At 42.6% G+C, this 22,175-nt stretch overlaps 1 protein-coding gene across 1 annotated transcript; it reads right to left on the bottom strand.

Moving 5' to 3' along the window:
- Positions 1–690: 690 nt before the first annotated feature.
- On the bottom strand, positions 691–17,920 carry LOC108839164 (uncharacterized). Its single transcript, XM_056996163.1, has 5 exons — positions 17,551–17,920; positions 17,363–17,490; positions 17,153–17,278; positions 1,260–1,658; positions 691–1,197 (listed from the first exon to the last, which is right to left on the bottom strand). The coding sequence occupies exons 1-5, from the start codon at positions 17,918–17,920 to the stop codon at positions 691–693; spliced, it is 1,530 nt and encodes a 509-aa protein (XP_056852143.1).
- Positions 17,921–22,175: the final 4,255 nt, after the last annotated feature.

Below are 22,175 nucleotides of genomic sequence, written 5' to 3'. Positions count from 1 at the left end.
GCCCCGACGGAAAAATACAGAAACGTTTCACTCAATCAAATTCGTAGTCCGGCTTCTAACGGAGTCCTTTTTACATCCGACAAGGATATCATAGCGCGCTATACAAGAAATCCAAATTTTGGTTAGCTCTTCGTAAAGGAAGCAGCTCGACTCGTATCCAAACGAATCATATAAGCCGATAAGCACTTCGCAGATTCTAGAACGGTACGAGTCAGGTCGAAATCGCAAACAAGCAAAACGAAAGCCGATTTGTCATCGCACAGCTTCAGTCCGAAGTAGACCTAGGTCGTGCCCTAAACCCAGCCTTGCTGGTATCTAAGACATCTCACAGGCATAAGTATCCAGAATACGAGATCCCAAAAGTTGCCTCTTATCGCTTACAAACCTAACGTTCGCTACAAAGTAACCTACGGACCTAGCGACAAAAAGAAGAGATTGAATGCGAAGTGACTACGCGTATTCGAACCCTCTACACTTGACGAAAGTATAAATCAAAACGCATAGCTCGTAAAAAATATTTATAACAGGGATCCGAAAGCCACCAACGGCCGATCCCGAAAAACATAAAGTCATGCGACCTCCTAAGGATCGCAACACATATATACAAACGGCCACACTTGGCCAAATCATAAGTTATAATCAAATTCATAAGAGTCGGTTAGAGATATTCCGAACGAAGAGTCGGGCTGATCAAACCTCCTCATCCCCGTCGCCTGCGTTTGGACCCTCTCCTACATCCGCCGTATCCTCCGAAACCTGGATAGGATTCCACAGTTCTCGGATTCTTCCTTCAATTGGGGGAACAAAGGATTCGGCGTTGGCACATATCCTCATCGAGCTGTCCATCGTGGCGAGTTCGCCGGAAATAGAGAAGCCCCCACGCTGCATCTTGCCGAGGGTACCGACCGAACCACGGCACTCGCGAAAATCACCTACAAAGTCCTGAGCCTCTTTGTAAGCTTCGAACTCAGTAGAAAAAATTTCAGCCCTTCGGTTCATTTCGGCGGCAGCTCTTCTCCGTCCGCTCCTCTCCGCGCGAACGAGGGCTCGAGCTTGGATTTCGGCTTGCCGGCGATTTTGCTCCTCCATTTCCAATCGATACTTAGCAAACTCCCTTGCCGTTTCCTCCGCTTTAAAACGGGCCAACCGGGCGGTGCGGAAACTCCCATCAATCGATGCATTCCAAACTCTCACGGCCTGCAAAGAAGCCAAGGTCAAATAAAAAGAAAAGAGAAGTAACTCGAGTTTCGAGAACAAACCTCGTTGACCAAGCGAGCACCCTCCGCAGTCACTTTGTCCCTTTCCTCGTTGTCCAAAGACTCGTCACGGGAAAACGCCGGAGGGAGTTCGTCAAAGAAGTCACCCGGAGGAGGAACATCCCGACTCTCCGAGGTAAAGCCGGGGTCGTATCTCGGCGTCGCGCCATCTCCCGACGAGGAATCAAAAGCGATCCCTTTATCTTTACGAGGTCTCCGCCTTTGCCTTAAAGGGGCAAAAACGTAGGACCTATCGTTGACGCAGGGACGAGTACCACCTCGCGATCGGAAAAGCGCGACCGCCCCTCGAATCCGGTCGAGAGTGAAGGAGTTCCAGGAACAAGGCCTCGACCTAAAAAGATCCCTCCTCACCGCAAGATCGGAGGAACATGCGCGAGACACCTGTTCTCTAAAAAAAAAAGAAAAAAAAAAAAAAAAAAAAAAAAAACACACACGTTCAATACTCGTCTTTTGAATGTTAAAAGAAGGGATGCCAATAATTTTACCTCGCTGGTACAGCCATTCCGTCGGGAATAGATGGAGAAAAGCCTTCCTCAACAGACTCTCCGTCTATCCTCACAAAAAAGAAACGATCGACATAATCCTTGGCGTGCGAGGTGACTCCATGGATCACCGAAAAGTTGGTCCTCGCCTTCATGGAGTAAACTCCATAATACTCTCGCAGAGTTTCGAGATACTCGGGAGACACTTCGCTCGGTGAGTCGATCTCTCCACGCGCCCTCAGGGGTCGCCGGGGAATCGGGATCACGGGAAGGGGAGCATCAGTGCCAAAGACAGCATCGCAGTACGCGTTCCTGTTGATCTCCGAAACCTCGGGCTTCGGATTTTCTTCCTCAGCATGAAAACTATCCGAGGACGAGCGAGACTGCCTCTTCGAGGTTTTCAATCTTGAAGTCATTCTTTTCTTAAAAAGCAGAGAGAGAATTTGCAAGAGAGAGATTGACTTGAGAATCTTGGGTGAAGTAAGAATGGTAAAGAATTCACAAGTCTTTATAGGCAAAATTTTTACTATTCACCCCGACCTTCGGCACGATTTCATCTCCATACTTTCCTCACGAGCCATACTGCAAGCTAGGACCTACGAACCCTACGGCTCCTAGCTAGCTGGGGGCTAACTGTTGGGGTCAAAATCGGTCAAGACGAAATCGATGTCCGAAAGTCTCGGAAAAACATGAAAAATGTTAAAGCAACCTCGAGAGACCAATTGTTAATCGAGAAACCTTAAGAAAAGATTAAGTTCGAGATTCATCGTCTCGAAACCAACTACTAGAAACATTTTCTACACAAGGAAAGACCTACGGAAAACTAAAAACACGAGAACACGAACACGCCGAAGGAACCGAGCAGCCAACACCGAAATGGCCGTGGCCGCCGGGCGGCTAGCCCCGTGCTGGCCGTGGCCGCCGGCGGCTAGCGCCCGTGCTGGCCGTGGCCGCCGGGCGGCTAGCCCCGTGCTGGCCGTGGCCGCCGGCGGCTAGCGCCCGTGCTGGCCGTGGCCGCCGGGCGGCTAGCCCCGTGCTGGCCGTGGCCGCCGGCGGCTAGCGCCCGTGCTGGCCGTGGCCGCCGGGCGGCTAGCCCCGTGCTGGCCGTGGCCGCCGGCGGCTAGCGCCCGTGCTGGCCGTGGCCGCCGGGCGGCTAGCCCCGTGCTGGCCGTGGCCGCCGGCGGCTAGCGCCCGTGCTGGCCGTGGCCGCCGGGCGGCTAGCCCCGTGCTGGCCGTGGCCGCCGGCGGCTAGCGCCCGTGCTGGCCGTGGTCGCCGGGCGGCTAGCCCCGTGCTGGCTCGGGTCTTCGGACGGCTGGTCTTCGTGCGTAAGTTCCAAACCTCCGGGTCGCCAGAAATCCGTGTTTCGCGACTTTCCGAGTCCTTACAAATAAAACCCTTTCTCTGTTCCGGGATTTCTAAAAACCCCTAAGACGTCAACGGATAGGAAGACTTCGTATAAAACGGTGATGGTTATCTTACAACGCCATTCGCCTTAGCAATGAATCGAAGATCTTCCGAAAGACTTGACATCCAAGTAGGAGCATCCTTTCAGAGAAATCGTGGAAAAACGGCGGAAGGTCGGAATACGGCCCGAAAGGGGCCAACTCCGATCGGACAGCTAGTTTACGATTTTCTAAAAGGATGGATGCGGCGGTTTACGATTATCTTTGCCTGACAAGATAAAAGTTAAACTTCCAGAAAAATAAATGACAACTTTCCGAAAAGATAAATGTCAACTTTCCCGATAAGCACGAAAGCCGACGAAAATGGAAAAAGTCCAGCCCACGGCAGACTCAGCCCATCAAAGATAGACCGTCCTATGGGAGTATATAAGCAATGCTAGGAGCAGAGGAAGGGGAATCCGAAATCAGAGAGAAAAACCACTCCAGAGCAATTTAGAACTTAGGCGCTTATTTCCTTTTTAGCGAGCTGCGACTCAACTAGGTTAGATCTAGGTTTCGAGACTAGCGACGATCGACAGCTCTTACAGCCGAGATCTCGACCTGTTGTCCAAACGTTCTCCGCAGATTTGGAAATAAGATTCTTTCTTTTTGCTCTATTCATTTTACGCATTTATTCTCGAATTAGACTTGTTTTAACTTTGTCGTGCGTGGCCCAGCAGATAGCCGGGATCCTCGGGAAAACTAGGTCAACTTAGTTTTCCTACGTTTTCAACTTAACTAAAATCGACAGTGCGAATTTCGGTTCCCACAACAGGAGTTGTGAGTAAGAAGATATCCCACTTTATATCCAGATGATTCCAGATTAGCCTGTTCGGACATATTGATGCAAACCTAGCTAAACAAGGAGACAATGCGGAGCATGAGGAGCTGATTCAGCTAAGTGATACTGAGGAGGAGACAAGTGAGCTAGATGTTGCTGAAGAGGAGACAAGTAAAGCCCACGACAACCATGATCTCATAACCAAGTTAGGCCCGGTTACAAGATCACAAACCAGGAGATTGAAGAATGCAATTTCGATGTTGGTTTATTCTAAACCAGAACCAACTTCGATGGAGAATCAAGTCAAGGAGTTCTTCAATTACTCAGTCTTCGAGATTGCCTAGTTCTGAGTGTTTTCTTCTTAGTTTCACACAAGTCTTGTTGCAAGTTTCCACATTCTTTCTTTGTCTTTGTTCTACATAAACCGTGAGAATCCAAAGTATGATTCATTCACTTTTTCAATAAAAATCTTTCCTTTGTTTTTGTGAATCCTTTGTTCAGTTTCTGAACACTGTTTGCCTAGGAGTTGATTCTCTGCAAGGCTTTGGCTTGAGATCATTGTTTGTGGGCGTGATACTCACGATCTCTAGCACATCTACACAAGTGTTTGATCTCTCCATCGATCTACACTGAAGTTCATCACCATATCTATCTCAATCCATCAACCATCTCACCATCTTTCAAGGAGACAATACCAACCTTGTTCTAATCCGCAAAACACAACCCATATCACCCTCAGATCCATCCAAAAGGGAAAAAAACCATCAAGGGTTTCATTAAGTGGTATCAGAGCAGATTGAGGGCTTTGATTCAGGGTTTGTACTCGAATTCTCTTCTTCTCTTTGGGAACCTTTTTATCATTCTGTTTCTGTGAATCTATCCATCTCTTTTCTACCTATCTAAAAGTGCGAGGGGCCGACCAGTATAAAAAAAAAAAGAAAGATCAAGGCATCTAAGGCTGAAGAGAAATCCAGCCAGACTGAAGAGAAATCCAGTCTCTGGTGGTAAAGCCTCTTGCGAACTAAATCTCTTAATACTGTCTATCTTTTCTTCTCTTTGGGGTAGGGAATTAACTTCAAAAGGCTTGAACTCTGTTTGCTATTGAACTTCTGGATTCACAAACTGAAACACTTGAGAGAAACACTTGAGAGAAACACCAGTGAGGCTTCGGCTATCATATTGTGTTCTAACCTTTCTTGTTGAGTTTCTTAATAGGAATCATGTCGGATGAAGAGCATGAGCAGGAAGATCATCCAAACCTGTTCAACAAAGTCCAGATGGAAGCTATGATGTCAACTCTGATGAAAGCAATAGATAAGAAACTTGAATTTGAAAGAAATTCCTTTGCTACTAACAATGTTTTGGGTAGTGCTTCTCAGGCTAGGAAAGCTGCTAGAGAGAAAAGGAGAGGCAAGAGAGTAGCTACTGGCTTAACTGATGATGATATCACCTCTTCCGGAAGGAGTTCAGATGAAGTAAGATCAGTTAGAGCACCATCTCAGACCAGAACCAACCGAGCAGAGAGACACAAACCAGATGATAGTCTTGGTAACATCAAGCTCAGAGTACCAGTCTTCAGTGGTACCAGCAATCCAGACGATTACCTTGATTGGGAAAAAAAGATAGAGTTGATCTTTGATTGTCACAACTACTCAGAGCTAAAGAAGGTTAGACTTGCAGCAACTGAATTCAATGGTTATGCTCTTCACTGGTGGGATCAGATTACTTCAACAAGAAGAAGAACCGGGGAAGCAGCAGTGTCAGGTTGGTTTGAACTCAAGACTCTCATGAGGAAACGATTTGTTCCAAGTCATTACCACAAGGATGTTCATCTGAAACTAAGGAGGCTCACTCAAGGAACTAAGAGCGTGGAGGATTACTATCAGGAGATGGAGACTCTCATGATAAAAGCATCTGTTGTTGAGGATTCTAATGCAACTATGGCTCGGTTCCAAGCTGGTCTCAACAGAGAAATACAAGATCGATTGGAGCTGCAGGATTATGATGACATCTATGAGCTTCTTCACAAAGCTATCCTCATTGAGCAACAACAGAAGAGAAAGAACAGCTCCAAGGGTTCATACGGCAACAACTACAGGACAACCAAGGATGAGAAAAGCCTAGCTAAACCAAAGAAGAGGCTAAGACCATCAGCGTGATGATAAGGGAAAAGCACCAGCAACTAGATCAAGAGATGTGAAGTGTTTCAAGTGCCATGGCATTGGTCACTATGCTAATGAATGCACTAACAAGAAGGTGATGATTCTCTTGGATAATGGAGATATTATATCTGAGGAAGAGAAAGCTGATACTTCCGAGGAAGAGTTGATAGACTATCCAGTCCGAGGACAGCTCCTGGTTACAAGAAGGTCTCTTCAGGTCCAATCCAAACCAGAAGACATTGATCAAAGGGAGAATCTCTTTCACACTCGTTGTACTGTTTATGATAAAGTTTGCAGCTTGATTATAGATGGTGGAAGTTGTACTAACGTGGCTAGTGAATCTCTTGTAGCAAAACTTGGGCTAAAAACAGGGAAGCATCCTAGACCTTACCCACTACAATGGCTTAATGAGGGAGGCGAGCTGAAGGTCACTGAGCAAGTTATGGTTCCTATAACCATTGGGAGGTATCAAGATGAGATAGTGTGTGATGTACTACCCATGGATTCAAGTCATATTCTCTTAGGCAGGCCTTGGCAGTATGATAAGAAAGCTATCCATGATGGGTTTACAAATCGCCACTCCTTCACTCACAGAGATAAAAAGATTGTGCTTGCACCTTTGTCACCTCAAGAAGTACATGAAGATCAGCTACAACTAAGGCTCAGGCGACAAGAAGCCAAGGAGAACTCATCTGACTCAAAAAGGGAACTAATCCTTTGGCCAAAAACAGTGAGATCAGGAAAGCTTTGATTCTCCAACAACCTTTGCTTTTGTTTATCTTCAAAGGTTCACTACTAACTTCTTCTAACCATGCTCCGGAGCTTCCGAAAGGATTTGAGTTTATCTTGCAGGAATATGGAGATGTCTTTCCAAGAGAGAGTCCAGCTAGCTTGCCACCTTTCAGAGGGATTGAACACCAAATAGATCTGGTTCCAGGCGCTTCTCTTCCAAATAGACCAGCCTATAGAACCAACCCAGACGAAACCAAGGAGTTGCAAAGGCAGGTTGATGAGCTGATGGCTAAAGGACACATTAGAGAAAGCATGAGCCCTTGTGCCGTGCCTGTACTACTGGTGCCAAAGAAGGATGGAAGCTGGCGCATGTGTGTTGACTGCAGAGCCATCAACAATATCACTGTAAAGTACAGACATCCTATCCCTAGACTTGATGATATGCTTGATGAATTGCATGGGTCTTGCATTTTCTCTAAGATAGATTTAAAGAGTGGATATCATCAGATTAGGATGAAAGAAGGAGATGAATGGAAAACTGCTTTTAAAACAAAACATGGTTTGTATGAGTGGCTTGTTATGCCTTTCGGTTTAACTAATGCTCCTAGCACCTTCATGAGACTGATGAATCATGTTTTGAGAGCCTTCATAGGACACTTTGTGGTAGTTTATTTCGATGACATCTTGATCTATAGCAAAAGTTTGTCTGAGCACACTGAACATTTGAGAATTGTTTTAGAAGTGCTTAGGAAAGAAACTCTTTTTGCTAATCTTGATAAATGTACTTTTGGAGCAGATCACCTTGTGTTTCTAGGCTTTGTTGTTTCAGCTCAAGGAATCAGGGTGGATGAAGAGAAAGTGAAAGCCATCCGAGATTGGCCAGTTCCTAAGAGTGTGAGTGAAGTCCGGAGCTTTCATGGACTAGCTGGGTTCTACAGAAGGTTTGTCAGAGACTTCAGCACTATTGCAGCACCCCTCACTGAAGTTATCAAAAAGAATGTGGGGTTCAGATGGGAAGAAGCACAAGAAGAAGCTTTTCAGAACCTAAAAGGGAAGTTGACTGAAGCACCTTTGCTTGCACTTCCTGATTTTTCTAAGACTTTTGAAATTGAATGTGATGCTTCTGGAATAGGTATTGGGGCAGTGCTGATGCAAGAAAAGAAACCCATTGCCTACTTTAGTGAAAAGCTTGGAGGTGCTATGCTGAACTACCCGACTTATGATAAGGAGCTTTATGCATTGATCAGGGCTTTGGAGACATGGCAGCACTACTTGTGGCCAAAAGAGTTTGTGATCCACACTGATCATGAATCACTCAAGCACCTAAAGGGACAACACAAGCTGAATAAGAGGCACGCCAAGTGGGTAGAGTTTCTTGAAACCTTTCCTTATGTTATCCACTACAAGCAAGGTAAAGAGAATGTTGTTGCTGATGCACTTTCAAGAAGATATACTTTGCTTACTTCCATGGAAACTAAGTTGTTAGGCTTTGATCAAGTAAAATCTTACTATGCTGATGATCCTGATTTCAAAGAACACTTTAAGGATAGTGAGAAACATACTAGTGGCAAATTCTATCAAGCTGATGGTTTCTTATTCTTTGAAAATCGATTGTGCTTGCCTAATTGTTCTTTGCGAGAGCTCTATGTTAGGGAATCACATGGTGGAGGTCTGATGGGGCATTTTGGTGTTGCTAAGACCTATGCTATTCTAAAGGAGCACTTCTACTGGCCAAACATGAAGAGAGATGTCGAGAAGATATGCAGTAGATGTGTCATTTGTACTCAAGCAAAGGCTAAAGCTCGACCTCAAGGTTTGTACACTCCACTTCCCATCCCTGATGTACCTTGGGTAGACATATCAATGGATTTTGTGTTAGGATTGCCTAGGACTAAGAGAGGCAGGGATTCGATTTTTGTGGTGGTAGATAGGTTCTCTAAAATGGCTCACTTCATAGCTTGCCACAAAACTGATAATGCTCTTCACATTGCTGAGTTGTTCTTTAAAGAAGTGGTTAGACTTCATGGCATGCCCAGGAGTATTGTTTCTGATAGAGATACCAAGTTCTTGAGTCATTTCTGGAAAACTCTTTGGTCTAAGCTAGGAACTAAGCTAATGTTTTCTACTACTTGTCACCCACAAACTGATGGGCAAACTGAAGTGGTTAATAGGACCTTGGCTACTCTCTTGCGTGCTGTGATTAAAAAGAATATTAAGACTTGGGAAGATTGTTTGCCTCATGTTGAGTTTGCTTATAATCACTCTGTTCACCGAGCTACTAAGTTCTCACCTTTTCAGATAGTTTATGGGTTTAATCCTTTGACTCCTCTTGATTTGTTGCCTATACCATACAAAGAGCAGATTAATCTTGATGGAAAGGCCAAGGCCGAGTTTGTTGTTTCTTTCCATGAGCAGGTTAAGAAGAATATTGAGGAGAGGACCAAAGAGTATGCAAGATTCGCCAACAAGGGCAGACGAGAACTCATACTAGAACCAGGAGACTTGGTGACAATCCACTTGAGAAAAGAAAGGTTTCCTGAGGAAAGAAAGTCCAAACTCTTGCCAAGAACAGATGGACCATTTGAAGTACTGGAGAGGATCAATAACAATGCTTACAAGATCGATCTTCAAGGGAAGTATGCTATTAGTAATACTTTTAATATTGCTGATCTAATTCCTTTTTGTGCTGATCATTTAGATTTGAGGACAAATCCTTTCAAAGGAGGAGGGGATGATGCAAACCTAGCTAAACAAGGAGACAATGCGGAGCATGAGGAGCTGATTCAGCTAAGTGATACTGAGGAGGAGACAAGTGAGCTAGATGTTGCTGAAGAGGAGACAAGTAAAGCCCACGACAACCATGATCTCATAACCAAGTTAGGCCCGGTTACAAGATCACAACCAGGAGATTGAAGAATGCAATTTCGATGTTGGTTTATTCTAAACCAGAACCAACTTCGATGGAGAATCAAGTCAAGGAGTTCTTCAATTACTCAGTCTTCGAGATTGCCTAGTTCTAAGTGTTTTCTTCTTAGTTTCACACAAGTCTTGTTGCAAGTTTCCACATTCTTTCTTTGTCTTTGTTCTACATAAACCGTGAGAATCCAAAGTATGATTCATTCACTTTTTCAATAAAAATCTTTCCTTTGTTTTGTGAATCCTTTGTTCAGTTTCTGAACACTGTTTGCCTAGGAGTTGATTCTCTGCAAGGCTTTGGCTTGAGATCATTGTTTGTGGGCGTAATACTCACGATCTCTAGCACATCTACACAAGTGTTTGATCTCTCCATCGATCTACACTGAAGTTCATCACCATATCTATCTCAATCCATCAACCATCTCACCATCTTTCAAGGAGACAATACCATCCTTGTTCTAATCCGCAAAACACAACCCATATCACCCTCAGATCCATCCAAAAGGGAAAACAAAACCATCAAGGGTTTCATTACATATGCAATATCTTCATGATCTTTATCAAACCAGGATGAACCACGATCTAAGAAGCTTTATTTGGAACCACTAATCAGTGGAGAATAACCAGGAAGTTGAATAAATCTCATAGGAGTTGTGAGTAAGAAGATATCCCACTTTCTATCCAGATGATTCCAGATTAGCCTGTTCGGACATATGGCAATATCTTCATGATTCTTATCAAACCAGGTTGAACCACGATCTAAGAAGCTTTATTTGGAACCACTAATCAGTGGAGAATAACCAGGAAGTTGAATAAATCTCATAAGTGTTGTGAGTAAGAAGATATCCCACTTTCTATCCAGATGATTCCAGATTAGCCTGTTCGGACATATGGCATTATCTTCATGATTCTTATCAACCAGGATGAACCACGATCTAAGAAGCTTTATTTGGAACCACTAATCAGTGGAGAATAACCAGGAAGTTGAATAAATCTCATAGGAGTTGTGAGTAAGAAGATATCCCACTTTCTATCCAGATGATTCCAGATTAGCCTGTTCGGACATATGGCAATATCTTCATGATTCTTATCAAACCAGGATGAACCACGATCTAAGAAGCTTTATTTGGAACCACTAATCAGTGGAGAATAACCAGGAAGTTGAATAAATCTCATAGGAGTTGTGAGTAAGAAGATATCCCACTTTCTATCCAGATGATTCCAGATTAGCCTGTTCGGACATATGGCAATATCTTCATGATTCTTATCAAACCAGGATGAACCAATATATAAGAAGCTTTATTTGGAACCACTAATCAGTGGAGAATAACCAGGAAGTTGAATAAATCTCATAGGAGTTGTGAGTAAGAAGATATCCCACTTTCTATCCAGATGATTCCAGATTAGCCTGTTCGGACATATGGCAATATCTTCATGATTCTTATCAAACCAGGATGAACCACGATCTAAGAAGCTTTATTTGGAACCACTAATCAGTGGAGAATAACCAGGAAGTTGAATAAATCTCATAGGAGTTGTGAGTAAGAAGATATCCCACTTTCTATCCAGATGATTCCAGATTAGCCTGTTCGGACATATGGCAATATCTTCATGATTCTTATCAAACCAGGATGAACCACGATCTAAGAAGCTTTATTTGGAACCACTAATCAGTGGAGAATAACCAGGAAGTTGAATAAATCTCATAGGAGTTGTGAGTAAGAAGATATCCCACTTTCTATCCAGATGATTCCAGATTAGCCTGTTCGGACATATGGCAATATCTTCATGATTCTTATCAAACCAGGATGAACCACGATCTAAGAAGCTTTATTTGGAACCACTAATCAGTGGAGAATAACCAGGAAGTTGAATAAATCTCATAGGAGTTGTGAGTAAGAAGATATCCCACTTTCTATCCAGATGATTCCAGATTAGCCTGTTCGGACATATGGCAATTATCTTCATGATTCTTATCAAACCAGGATGAACCACGATCTAAGAAGCTTTATTTGGAACCACTAATCAGTGGAGAATAACCAGGAAGTTGAATAAATCTCATAGGAGTTGTGAGTAAGAAGATATCCCACTTTCTATCCAGATGATTCCAGATTAGCCTGTTCGGACATATGGCAATATCTTCATGATTCTTATCAAACCAGGATGAACCACGATCTAAGAAGCTTTATTTGGAACCACTAATCAGTGGAGAATAACCAGGAAGTTGAATAAATCTCATAGGAGTTGTGAGTAAGAAGATATCCCACTTTCTATCCAGATGATTCCAGATTAGCCTGTTCGGACATATGGCAATATCTTCATGATTCTTATCAAACCAGGATGAACCACGATCTAAGAAGCTTTATTTGGAACCACTAATCAGTGGAGAATAACCAGGAAGTTGAATAAATCTCATAAGGAGTTGTGAGCAAGAAGATATCCCACCTTCTATCCAGATGATTCCAGATTTCCTGTTCGGACATATGCCATTATCTTCATGATTCTTATCAAACCAGGATGAACCACGATCTAAGAAGCTTTATTTGGAACCACTAATCAGTGGAGAATAACCAGGAAGTTGAATAAATCTCATAGGAGTTGTGAGTAAGAAGATATCCCACTTTCTATCCAGATGATTCCAGATTAGCCTGTTCGGACATATGGCAATATCTTCATGATTCTTATCAAACCAGGATGAACCACGATCTAAGAAGCTTTATTTGGAACCACTAATCAGTGGAGAATAACCAGGAAGTTGAATAAATCTCATAGGTGTTGTGTAAAGAAGATATCCCACTTTCTATCCAGATGATTCCAGATTAGCCTGTTCGGACATATGGCAATATCTTCATGATTCTTATCAAACCAGGATGAACCACGATCTAAGAAGCTTTATTTGGAACCACTAATCAGTGGAGAATAACCAGGAAGTTGAATAAATCTCATAGGAGTTGTGAGTAAGAAGATATCCCACTTTCTATCCAGATGATTCCAGATTAGCCTGTTCGGACATATGCCAATATCTTCATGATTCTTATCAAACCAGGATGAACCACGATCTAAGAAGCTTTATTTGGAACCACTAATCAGTGGAGAATAACCAGGAAGTTGAATAAATCTCATAAGTGTTGTGAGCAAGAAGATATCCCACCTTCTATCCAGATGATTCTAGATTTGCCTGTTCGGACATATGGCATTATCTTCATGATTCTTATCAAACCAGGATGAACCACGATCTAAGAAGCTTTATTTGGACAACTAATCAGTGGAGAATAACCAGGAAGTTGATCCTTAACTAGATGTAATAGTAACCAGATGTAATAGTAACTAGAGACATAACTTTCTTAGATTTGATAATGAGAGTGAGATTACAAATATATAGTGAGAGACTAACAAGGGTTTCGACAAGTAAAGAGAGTCTAAGTACTATTCTAAGCATGTAGAGTCAAGAGGAGAGTAGGCGCCTCATTTGAAATACATGGACCATATGCTTCACATGCTTGATGCCTTCAACATCTTGACTAGATCCTCTTTGCCTTTCCAGCCTTTGACAGCCTGTCAAGGCGCGCCAATACCTTACCCATAACGGTCACTAGCTTCTTCCCTTAACCTTCTCTTTGGTTCAGTGTATCTGAGATCATCCCACTCTTCTCTTCTCCATTTACCCATTTACCTCAGTAACTTCTCTTTTACCACAGTAACATAAAGTTACTGTAATAGTACTTTCCCAAATAGTAACTTGATCTCTTTCTCCTCTTCTCCTTTACATGTTAACCTCTTCTCTACCTCATGAATCTCATCACCTCATCTCAACACTCCCCCTCAAGCTTGACCATGTGGAACAAGTCAAGCTTGGAAAGCCATGAGATCTTCCTCATTAAAAACCTCACCAAGGAAAACCCATTGGGACAAAACCTTGATGAGGGAAAAAGAGTGAAGACCTCATAGCTAAGGGGATCAGCTCCTCTTGCTCAAATCAATGAGGCCCAACCTGATATGGATGGACTCCATTGTCTTCTGTCTCGCAGCCTTAGTGAACACATCAGCTAACTGATCTTCACTTCTTGTGTAGCATGGTAAGATCACTCCAAGTACAATCATCTGCCTGACCTTGTGGCAATCGACCTCAATGTGCTTGGTCCTCTCATGGAACACTGAGTTGGATGCAATGTGAATAGCTGCTTGGTTATCACAGTGCATGGTCATTGGTGTAGCTTGATCAACCTCTAGGTGCTTCAGAATCCCCTTGATCCACACAAGCTCATTGGTTAGCTTCAGCATGGCTCTATACTCAGCTTCTGCACTAGAACATGAGACCACCTTCTGCTTCTTACTCTTCCAAGTAACTAAGTTCCCACCAATGAAAGTACAATAGCCAGTGGTTGATCTTCTATCAGCTCTATCTCCTGCCCAATCAGCATCACAATAGCCCACCACTTCTGTACTCTTATTGCAACCCATCCAAACTCCAAGACCTTGTGTACCATTCAGATACATCAATAGTCTTTCCACCATGCGCCAGTGATGCTCTTTTGGAGCTTGCATATGCTGGCTTACCTGATTCACAGCAAAACATATATCAGGCCGAGTAATTGTTAAGTAGATCAACTTACCTACAAGCTTTCTATAAAGCTTGGGATCATGGAAGAGTTTGCTATCTTCAATCTCCCCCTCACGTGGAACCTTGTACCCATCCTCCATGGGCATCTTAGCTACCTTGCCTCCATATGCACCTGCATCTTTCAAAAGATCAAGTGTATATTTCCTCTGAGAGATAAACAATCCTTCCTTGGCTCTACACAACTCAATACCAAGGAAGTATTTCATCTCTCCTAAGTCTTTAATATCAAAGACAGATTTTAGAAACTCCTTAGTAGCCTTGATACCTGTTTTATCAGAACCAGTAATGATAATATCATCTACATATACAAGGATCACAATGATACCTGAGGGTGTGACCAGTGTAAAGAGAGTATGATCAAGTTCTGACTTCCTGAAACCTCTACCATTCAAGGTTGTGCTCAGTTTGTGGTACCAAGCTCTAGGAGATTGCTTGAGACCATAGATTGCCTTCTTTAATCTCAAGACATTTCCCTTCTTCACTAGATGCTCAAGACCAGGAGGTGGCAACATATATACTTCATCTTCTAGCTCTCCTTGTAGAAAAGCATTCTTGACATCCATTTGCCAAAGATCCCACTCAAGGTTCACTGCCAATGATAAGACAACTCGGATTGTATGGAGTTTGGCCACTGGTGCAAATGTATCAATGTAGTCCTCTCCATATGTTTGAGTGAACCCTCTTGCCACCAATCTTGTCTTGCGCCTATCTATCTTTCCATTTGGTAGATACTTGATAGTAAAGATCCACCTACTAGATACAGCCCTCTTTCCCTTTGGCAAAGCACTCTCATACCATGTATCATTCTTGATCATAGCATCTGCTTCAGCATTGACTGAGTCTCTCCACTCTTGTATAAGCATTGCTTCTTCATAGCTTCTTGGAACATAACTCTCATCCAAGCTCACTTGAAAGGCACAATGCTCTTCTGGATATTGAGCAAAGGAACACACAGCTTGAGAAGGATGCTCCACAGCCTGAGCATTGTAGTACACTCTCGTGTTTACCCAGTTGGAAGCATCCCTCTTAACTCTTGTGCTCCTTCTCAAGGCTGGTGCTGGAACATCTTGTACTACTGGCTCGGATTGTTCTTGTTCTTGCACCACTGGTTCAGATACTCCCCCACTTTCTTCACTAGCTGTTGACTGACTTTCTTCAGCTCCATCACTAGCTACCACACCTTGATCATGAGAACCACCTGAGCTCTCTTCTCCACTTGAACTCTCTCCCCCCACATGATCAAGGTTGGTAGGTTCCTGATCCACTTCTTGACCTCTTGGGGGTGTTCTTGCTGTAGTTACCCGAGACTGATCCTGGGTCATATTGATTCCAAGCCCCTCTAAGATGGTTCTCAATGTAGAAGCTCTATCTGAGGTAAGATCCTTCAAATCTTCCTGATTCTGCTCCTCATAATAACCTCTTTCTTCTATGAATTTCACTTCTCTTGATACTAACACTCTTCTTGTGTCAGGATCATAGCATTTGTACCCCTTTTGTGTGTGGGAATATCCCACAAACATTGCCTTCTTACTTCTTGCTTCCAGCTTGTTTCTCATCTCACTAGGCACCATCACATAGCACAAACATCCAAACACTCTCATATGCTCCAAGGAAGGTTTGTAGTTGTTCAATACCTCAAATGGAGCCTGCCCTTTCAAGACCAGTGTAGGAGTTCGGTTGATCAGATAGCATGCTGTGACCACAGCATCACTCCAAAATCTCTTAGGAACCTTAGACTGAAGCATCAATGTCCTTGCCACTTCCATGAGGTGCCTGTTCTTCCTTTCAGCTACACCATTCTGTTGTGGTGTGTAAGGACAACTTGTTTGCTGCAAGATTCCATGAGAAGAGAGGTGTTGCTTGAAGGCATTTCCAGTGTACTCCCCACCATTATCAGACCTGAGAATTTTAATCTTGGCATGATATTGGTTAGTCACATAAGCTTGAAAATTTTTAAATGCATCAAGCACCCTATCTTTGGTTGGAATAAGTGTTAGCCAGGTGTATTTGGATTTTTCATCAATGAAAGAGACATAATACTTATGAGAATCTCTAGACAAGCAAGGAGCAGTCCAAACATCAGAGTGAATAAGATCAAAGCAGTTCTCATAAACAGTAGAAGAGTTTGGAAAAACAGTTTTACAATGCTTGCCTAAAATACAAGCCTCACAATCATTATTCTCAAAAGAAACACCTGGCAACATCAGTTTAAAAGCCTTATTATGAGGGTGTCCTAGTCTAGCATGCCACAATGCATCTTTGCTTAAACTAGTAGCAGAAGTCGAAGTAAAAGAACAGCTAAAGCTTGAAATAGGAGCAAGATCTTCAAGTAAGTATAGGTCTCCTTTGGTCACTCCTTTTCCAATCAACTTGCTGCTTTTAATATCCTGAAACTTTACATCATCAGGACTAAAGATAACATTACATTGCAAATCAGTTGCACATCTTTTAACTGATAATAAATTTGAAGCAAAATCAGGCATATAAAGAGCTTTAGACTCTTTATCAAACAGTTTAAGACTTCCTATTCCTCTAATAGGAATCCTATCACCATTTGCAATCATCACATGACCATCATGAGGAAGAATGTCTCTAATCAACCTAGTGTCACTTATCATGTGATGAGATGCACCAGAATCAACTATCAATGGCTTTGATGCATGAGACTTAGCAATGAGAGCAAGAATGCTAGATGGTTTGAAATGATGAGCATGATCAGTCCTAGCAATACTAGAAACCTTATGCATATCTTTCAACCTATCAACCATGCTATCAATGCTATCAAAATTCACAGGATTATCTATCATCCTAGCACCAAATGAATAACCAAAGTAGTTACCAGAGTTACCATTCTCCTTGAAGAGCTTTATGAGGGCATCAAGGTCGGATCTCTTGATGTATTCCTGATCAGGGTTGTTGCGGATGGTAGGTGCACCAGAGTAGGCTACCAGAGACTTCCCATCACCAGTATCTCCCCTTGTCACCTCTTGACTCTTACTAGTACCAGCTCCACTTGATCCTCCACTTGCACACTCTGACATATGAGCTCTTGCTTCCCGGTCCTTCATGAACTTAGCTGGCTTCAAATGGGGGTGGAGAATCCAGCAGCTACTCTTCTTGTGACCATGCTTCTTACAATGGTCACAATTCCCATTGAACTTCTCATATTTGCCTTGTATGGCTTTATTAGCTTGCGGACCTTCACCATGTTCAGCTTGAGATGCTTGATTAGCCAATGATAGCTCTCCCTTTCTTCCAAATAAGCCAATGGAGCCCTGCTCCTTTTGAATCCGAGAGCATACTTCTTCCAAGTCCGGGAGATCATCATCTCTCAACATGTGCTGAATGAGACCATTGTATGCTGGATTCAGTGTCAACAACAGACCAAAGACCTTGTCTTGTTCCCTTCTCTTGTTAAGCTCCTCAGCATCAGTAGTAGTCGGCCTCAGCATCTCTAGCTCTGACCATAGAGACCTAAACCTTCCGAGATGCTTAGTGAACTCCATGTCTTCTTGTGCAAGGCTATTGATTGCTTGCTTCACTTCAAAGACTCTACTGAGGTTTGAAGTGTTTCCATAAACCTTTTTCAGGGTATCCCATAGCTCCTTAGCTGACTCACAGTAGCTATAAGCATCCAAGATGGATGGTTCCAATGAAGCGTGCAAGACAGACATCACAAGCATATCTTCCTGCTCCCACTTCTCTACATCATCACTTGAGACTTCCTCCTTGTCTCTCCTCAACTCTCCGAGCTTTGGAGCTTCACCCTTGGTGATGTGACTCCATAAACCCTTGCAACCCACTGTGGTTCTCACCATCCGAGACCACACAAGATAGTTGGTTCCCTTGAACACAACAGCAACTTTCATATGCATACTTCCTTCCATATCTAAAATCACAACGATCCTAGTACTTCAATTCTTCACACACTAAGCTTTCTCAACCCACAAACAAGTTTCTATCTTGCCAAAGATATCAACTTGAACCGCAAAGACTAAAGCAAACACCTTTCTACACCTAGCTACCCGATTGTATCTCCTTCAAAGATATCAACCTTGAACTGAGTAACCTTAGCTTGAACTGGCTGGAAATGATCTTGAGCTTGAGTCTTCACACCACGAACGTAAGTAACACACTTCTCTAGCTTCAACAAACTAGAAAGGTTTAGTTTTGAACTTGAGAATCTTCACACAACCCGGAAAGAGAAGAACTTTGAAGAACAGCTGCAAGAACACCAAGATTCTCTTTGGATCTTCACTAAGGAATCACCAAAGAGCTCTGATGAGGACATAGAACCAGATATCAACATCCCCACACTCAGACAAGCTCCAAGGACAAGATCAGGAACTAGAGGTGTTGCTGCTAGCTTTAACAAAGCCATAGAAGTCCTTCTCATCAAAAGCAACATCAACACCAAGCTAGAAGCCATCACAAACCGCATGGATCAATTCACTATAACCGGAGGAGAAGCTAATAAAGATGAAGCTTATGTTATACAAGTTGGTCCAAAGGATGATGATAATATATGGTCCATTCTTCCTCACAAAGGAATGGTTTCCTTATTTGTCATCACGCCTAAGTGAAACGGTGAGCATTGAGAAGAGAAGAGCAAGCCTTCAAACGACATCACTTCACAAGAATCAAAAGAGGCTCCTCTCCAACGGCTACTTCTTTTCAAACCTCATCCGCATCAAAGGTAAGTAAGGTAAGTCCATTTACATTATGATTTATATCCTATGATTTATCTTGCAGGGTCTTGAGACATTTTATTTCTTTTATTTCATTTCGTTGAGTCAGGCATTGTTTAGCCTATGCTTTCTTAAGTCCTAGATCGAGTCTTTGTATTGTTTTTTTTGCTTCAAGACCCCTAGAAGGGCACAACTGCATTGGACACTATATAAGTCCCTTATAAGCAGTCATGTATCTTTAACCTTTATGAAATATATGAGTCAGTTTGCCCCTAGCAACTAAACCTAAAGTCTTTGAGAGTTTGTGAGAAGCAGCCTCCAAGCAAAACGTGATTTATCAAACTCCTCTCCATAGAGTTTGTGGTTTCACCTCGATCCATCTCTTTGGTTGTGTGATTCAATCAACCTTCACTCCATCTATCCATCTCTATATCATTGTTGAGTTGTTTATACGAACAAGCAACAAGGATCCATCATTCATCAACACGCCATCTTTCATCCCTTGAAGTGTCAAGTTGGTTATTCGACCAAGTGGTGCTTTCCATCCTCCATTGGTGTCTTTGCGAGTCTCAATACAACCGGATCCTTCACTCAAACCATCCTCTACATCAGATCCTTCCATCTCACTCCACTTCATTAGCAACCGGTTCTTTGATCCTCACCACTATCCAACCAGCTTGAGCAAGGGCCTCTTTGTGCCTATATCATTTTGGTATCAGAGCCGAAAGGCTCCTTATTTGGTTATCTCTTTTCCTTATTCCTTTAGATCGTGTAGTTTTATTTAAGAAAAGCCAAAAAAAAAATTGTTCTTTGTTGCATTCCTTGCATTCACCATTGTTGTTCTTGGTGTTCTTAGTTATAAATCGAAAAAGAAAAAGAAAAGAGATAGAGTTTTCCTAGTGTTGATCCATATTTGTTTCGAAAATCAAAGGCTTTGTGTGTTTAGATTGATTGCTTATCTTTGCCTAAAATAGCATTTGCGCATCCATCACATATCATCCAACATTTTTGATTTCCATATTTAGTACTTGCGTCTTCTTTTCGAAAAAGTTTTACAAAAAAATACAAAAAAAGTTTTCTTATTCAAGTTTTGCATTTCATATTCATTTTTATAAAAAAAAAAAAAGGATTTCATTTCATATAGTTTCAACTTTCCATATTTAGATTCTTGTTGCATTCATATCATTGTTGGTCCATCTTTCATTTGTTTTATATCATTGCCGAGTTTCAATTGTTTCTTTTGCATTAGTATTATCATCTTTTGCAAATTGTATTCTTTGAACTTGCTTCTTTGATATCTTTCACTTGATCTTGAGATTCTTTCAGGATAAGATATGGGAGATAATAGCTCATCTTCAGCTGATACCGCAACCACTATGGCTCAGCTCCTAGTTGCAATGCAATCCATCAGTGAGAGGATGACTCGCCTAGAGCAAGGACAACGAGCTCAAGCCAACCAACCTGCTCAAGGAGCAAACAACAATCCTCAAGGCCAGCAACAACCACAACAACAGCAACAAAACAATCCCCAAGCTGAGGATGATTCGGATAGTGATATGCCGAGTCTAGAAGAGGAAGAACAAAGACCCCCTCCTAGAAGAAATGCTAGAGATAGAGGGAGAGACCGAGGAAGAGGACATGATCAAGAGCATGATCAATGGCAAGGAGGCAAAGACTTGAAGCTCACGCCACCAACCTTTGCTGGAAAGGTTAATCCTGATGCCTACATTGATTGGGAGACACGCATGGAGTATATCTTTGACTATTACCATTACTCCGAGCTAAGGAAGGTCTCTCTAGCTGCTGCTCAGCTCACTGACACCGCCTTGACATGGTGGGATCGAGAGCTATCCGAGAGGAGAAGGCTAAGGCGTGCACCCATTGCTCTTTGGGATGACATGAGAGCCATGCTGAGGAGAAGATATGTGCCAAGTTACTACTACCGTGACTTGCAAAAGAGGTTCAGGAAGCTCACTCAAGGATCCAAGTCAGTTGAGGAGTACTATGAAGAGTTTGATGCTATGAGGAACCGCTTAGAAGTTCAAGACTCTGAGGAAACCTTGATGGCACAATTCTTGGATGGACTTCAAGATAGGATAACAAGAAAGGTGGAGAGACAGAACTATGAGCACTTCCATGATCTAATCCACTTTGCTATCCAAGCAGAGCAACACATCAAGCGCAAAACCGCAGCTACAAGTAGAAGTAAGAACACTTGGACTCCACCAGCTCAAAGAAATGACAAAGGCAAGTCCATTGAGGTTGAGAACCGATTCAAGAAGAACTCCACTGCTGATACATCTAAGGGCAACAAGGCTGATCAAAGCAAGCCTAGTGCACCTAGAAACCGAGACATCACTTGCTACAAGTGCCAAGGTAAGGGGCATTATGCGAGAGATTGTCCTAATCAAAGAGTCATGATCCTTAGAGAAGATGGAGGATATGAGACTCAAGAAGAAGAAGCAGAAGCGGATGCTACTGATGAAGAGATCACTGACTATCCAGATGAGGGAGAGATACTTGTGACAAGAAGAGTACTTAGTGCCATGTTCGAACCAGAAACCATTCAAAGGGAAAACATCTTTCATACAAGATGCACCATTGAATCTAAGGTATGTAGCTTGATCATTGATGGTGGTTCATGTACTAATGTTGCTAGCAAGTATTTGGTTGATAAGCTAGGTCTCAAGACAACCACGCATCCAAGACCTTATAGATTGAAGTGGTTAAATGATGAAACCGAGCTGAAGATTGGTGAACAAGTGGAAGTTTCTTTCAGCATAGGCCGATATGCTGACAAGGTAATTTGTGATGTGGTTCCTATGCAAGCTGGTCATCTTTTGCTTGGCAGGCCTTGGCAATTTGACAAGGAGACCATACACAATGGACGCACCAACTACTATAGCTTCACTCACAACAACCGCAAGCACAATCTAGCTCCTTTAACTCCACAACAAGTCTTTGACTTGCAAAAGGATATGAGCAAAGGAAACAAGGTAAGTAAGACTAATCTCTATATTAGTCCATCTAAAGTTTTAAAATCTTTAGAGAACAAAACACAGGTGCTACTAAT

Source organism: Raphanus sativus, unplaced genomic scaffold (assembly GCF_000801105.2).
Source record: "Raphanus sativus cultivar WK10039 unplaced genomic scaffold, ASM80110v3 Scaffold0142, whole genome shotgun sequence".
Classification (NCBI taxonomy): Eukaryota; Viridiplantae; Streptophyta; class Magnoliopsida; order Brassicales; family Brassicaceae; genus Raphanus; species Raphanus sativus.
The sequence above is the reverse complement of the archived record's forward strand: the minus strand, read 5'-3'. Positions and strand labels throughout refer to the sequence as shown.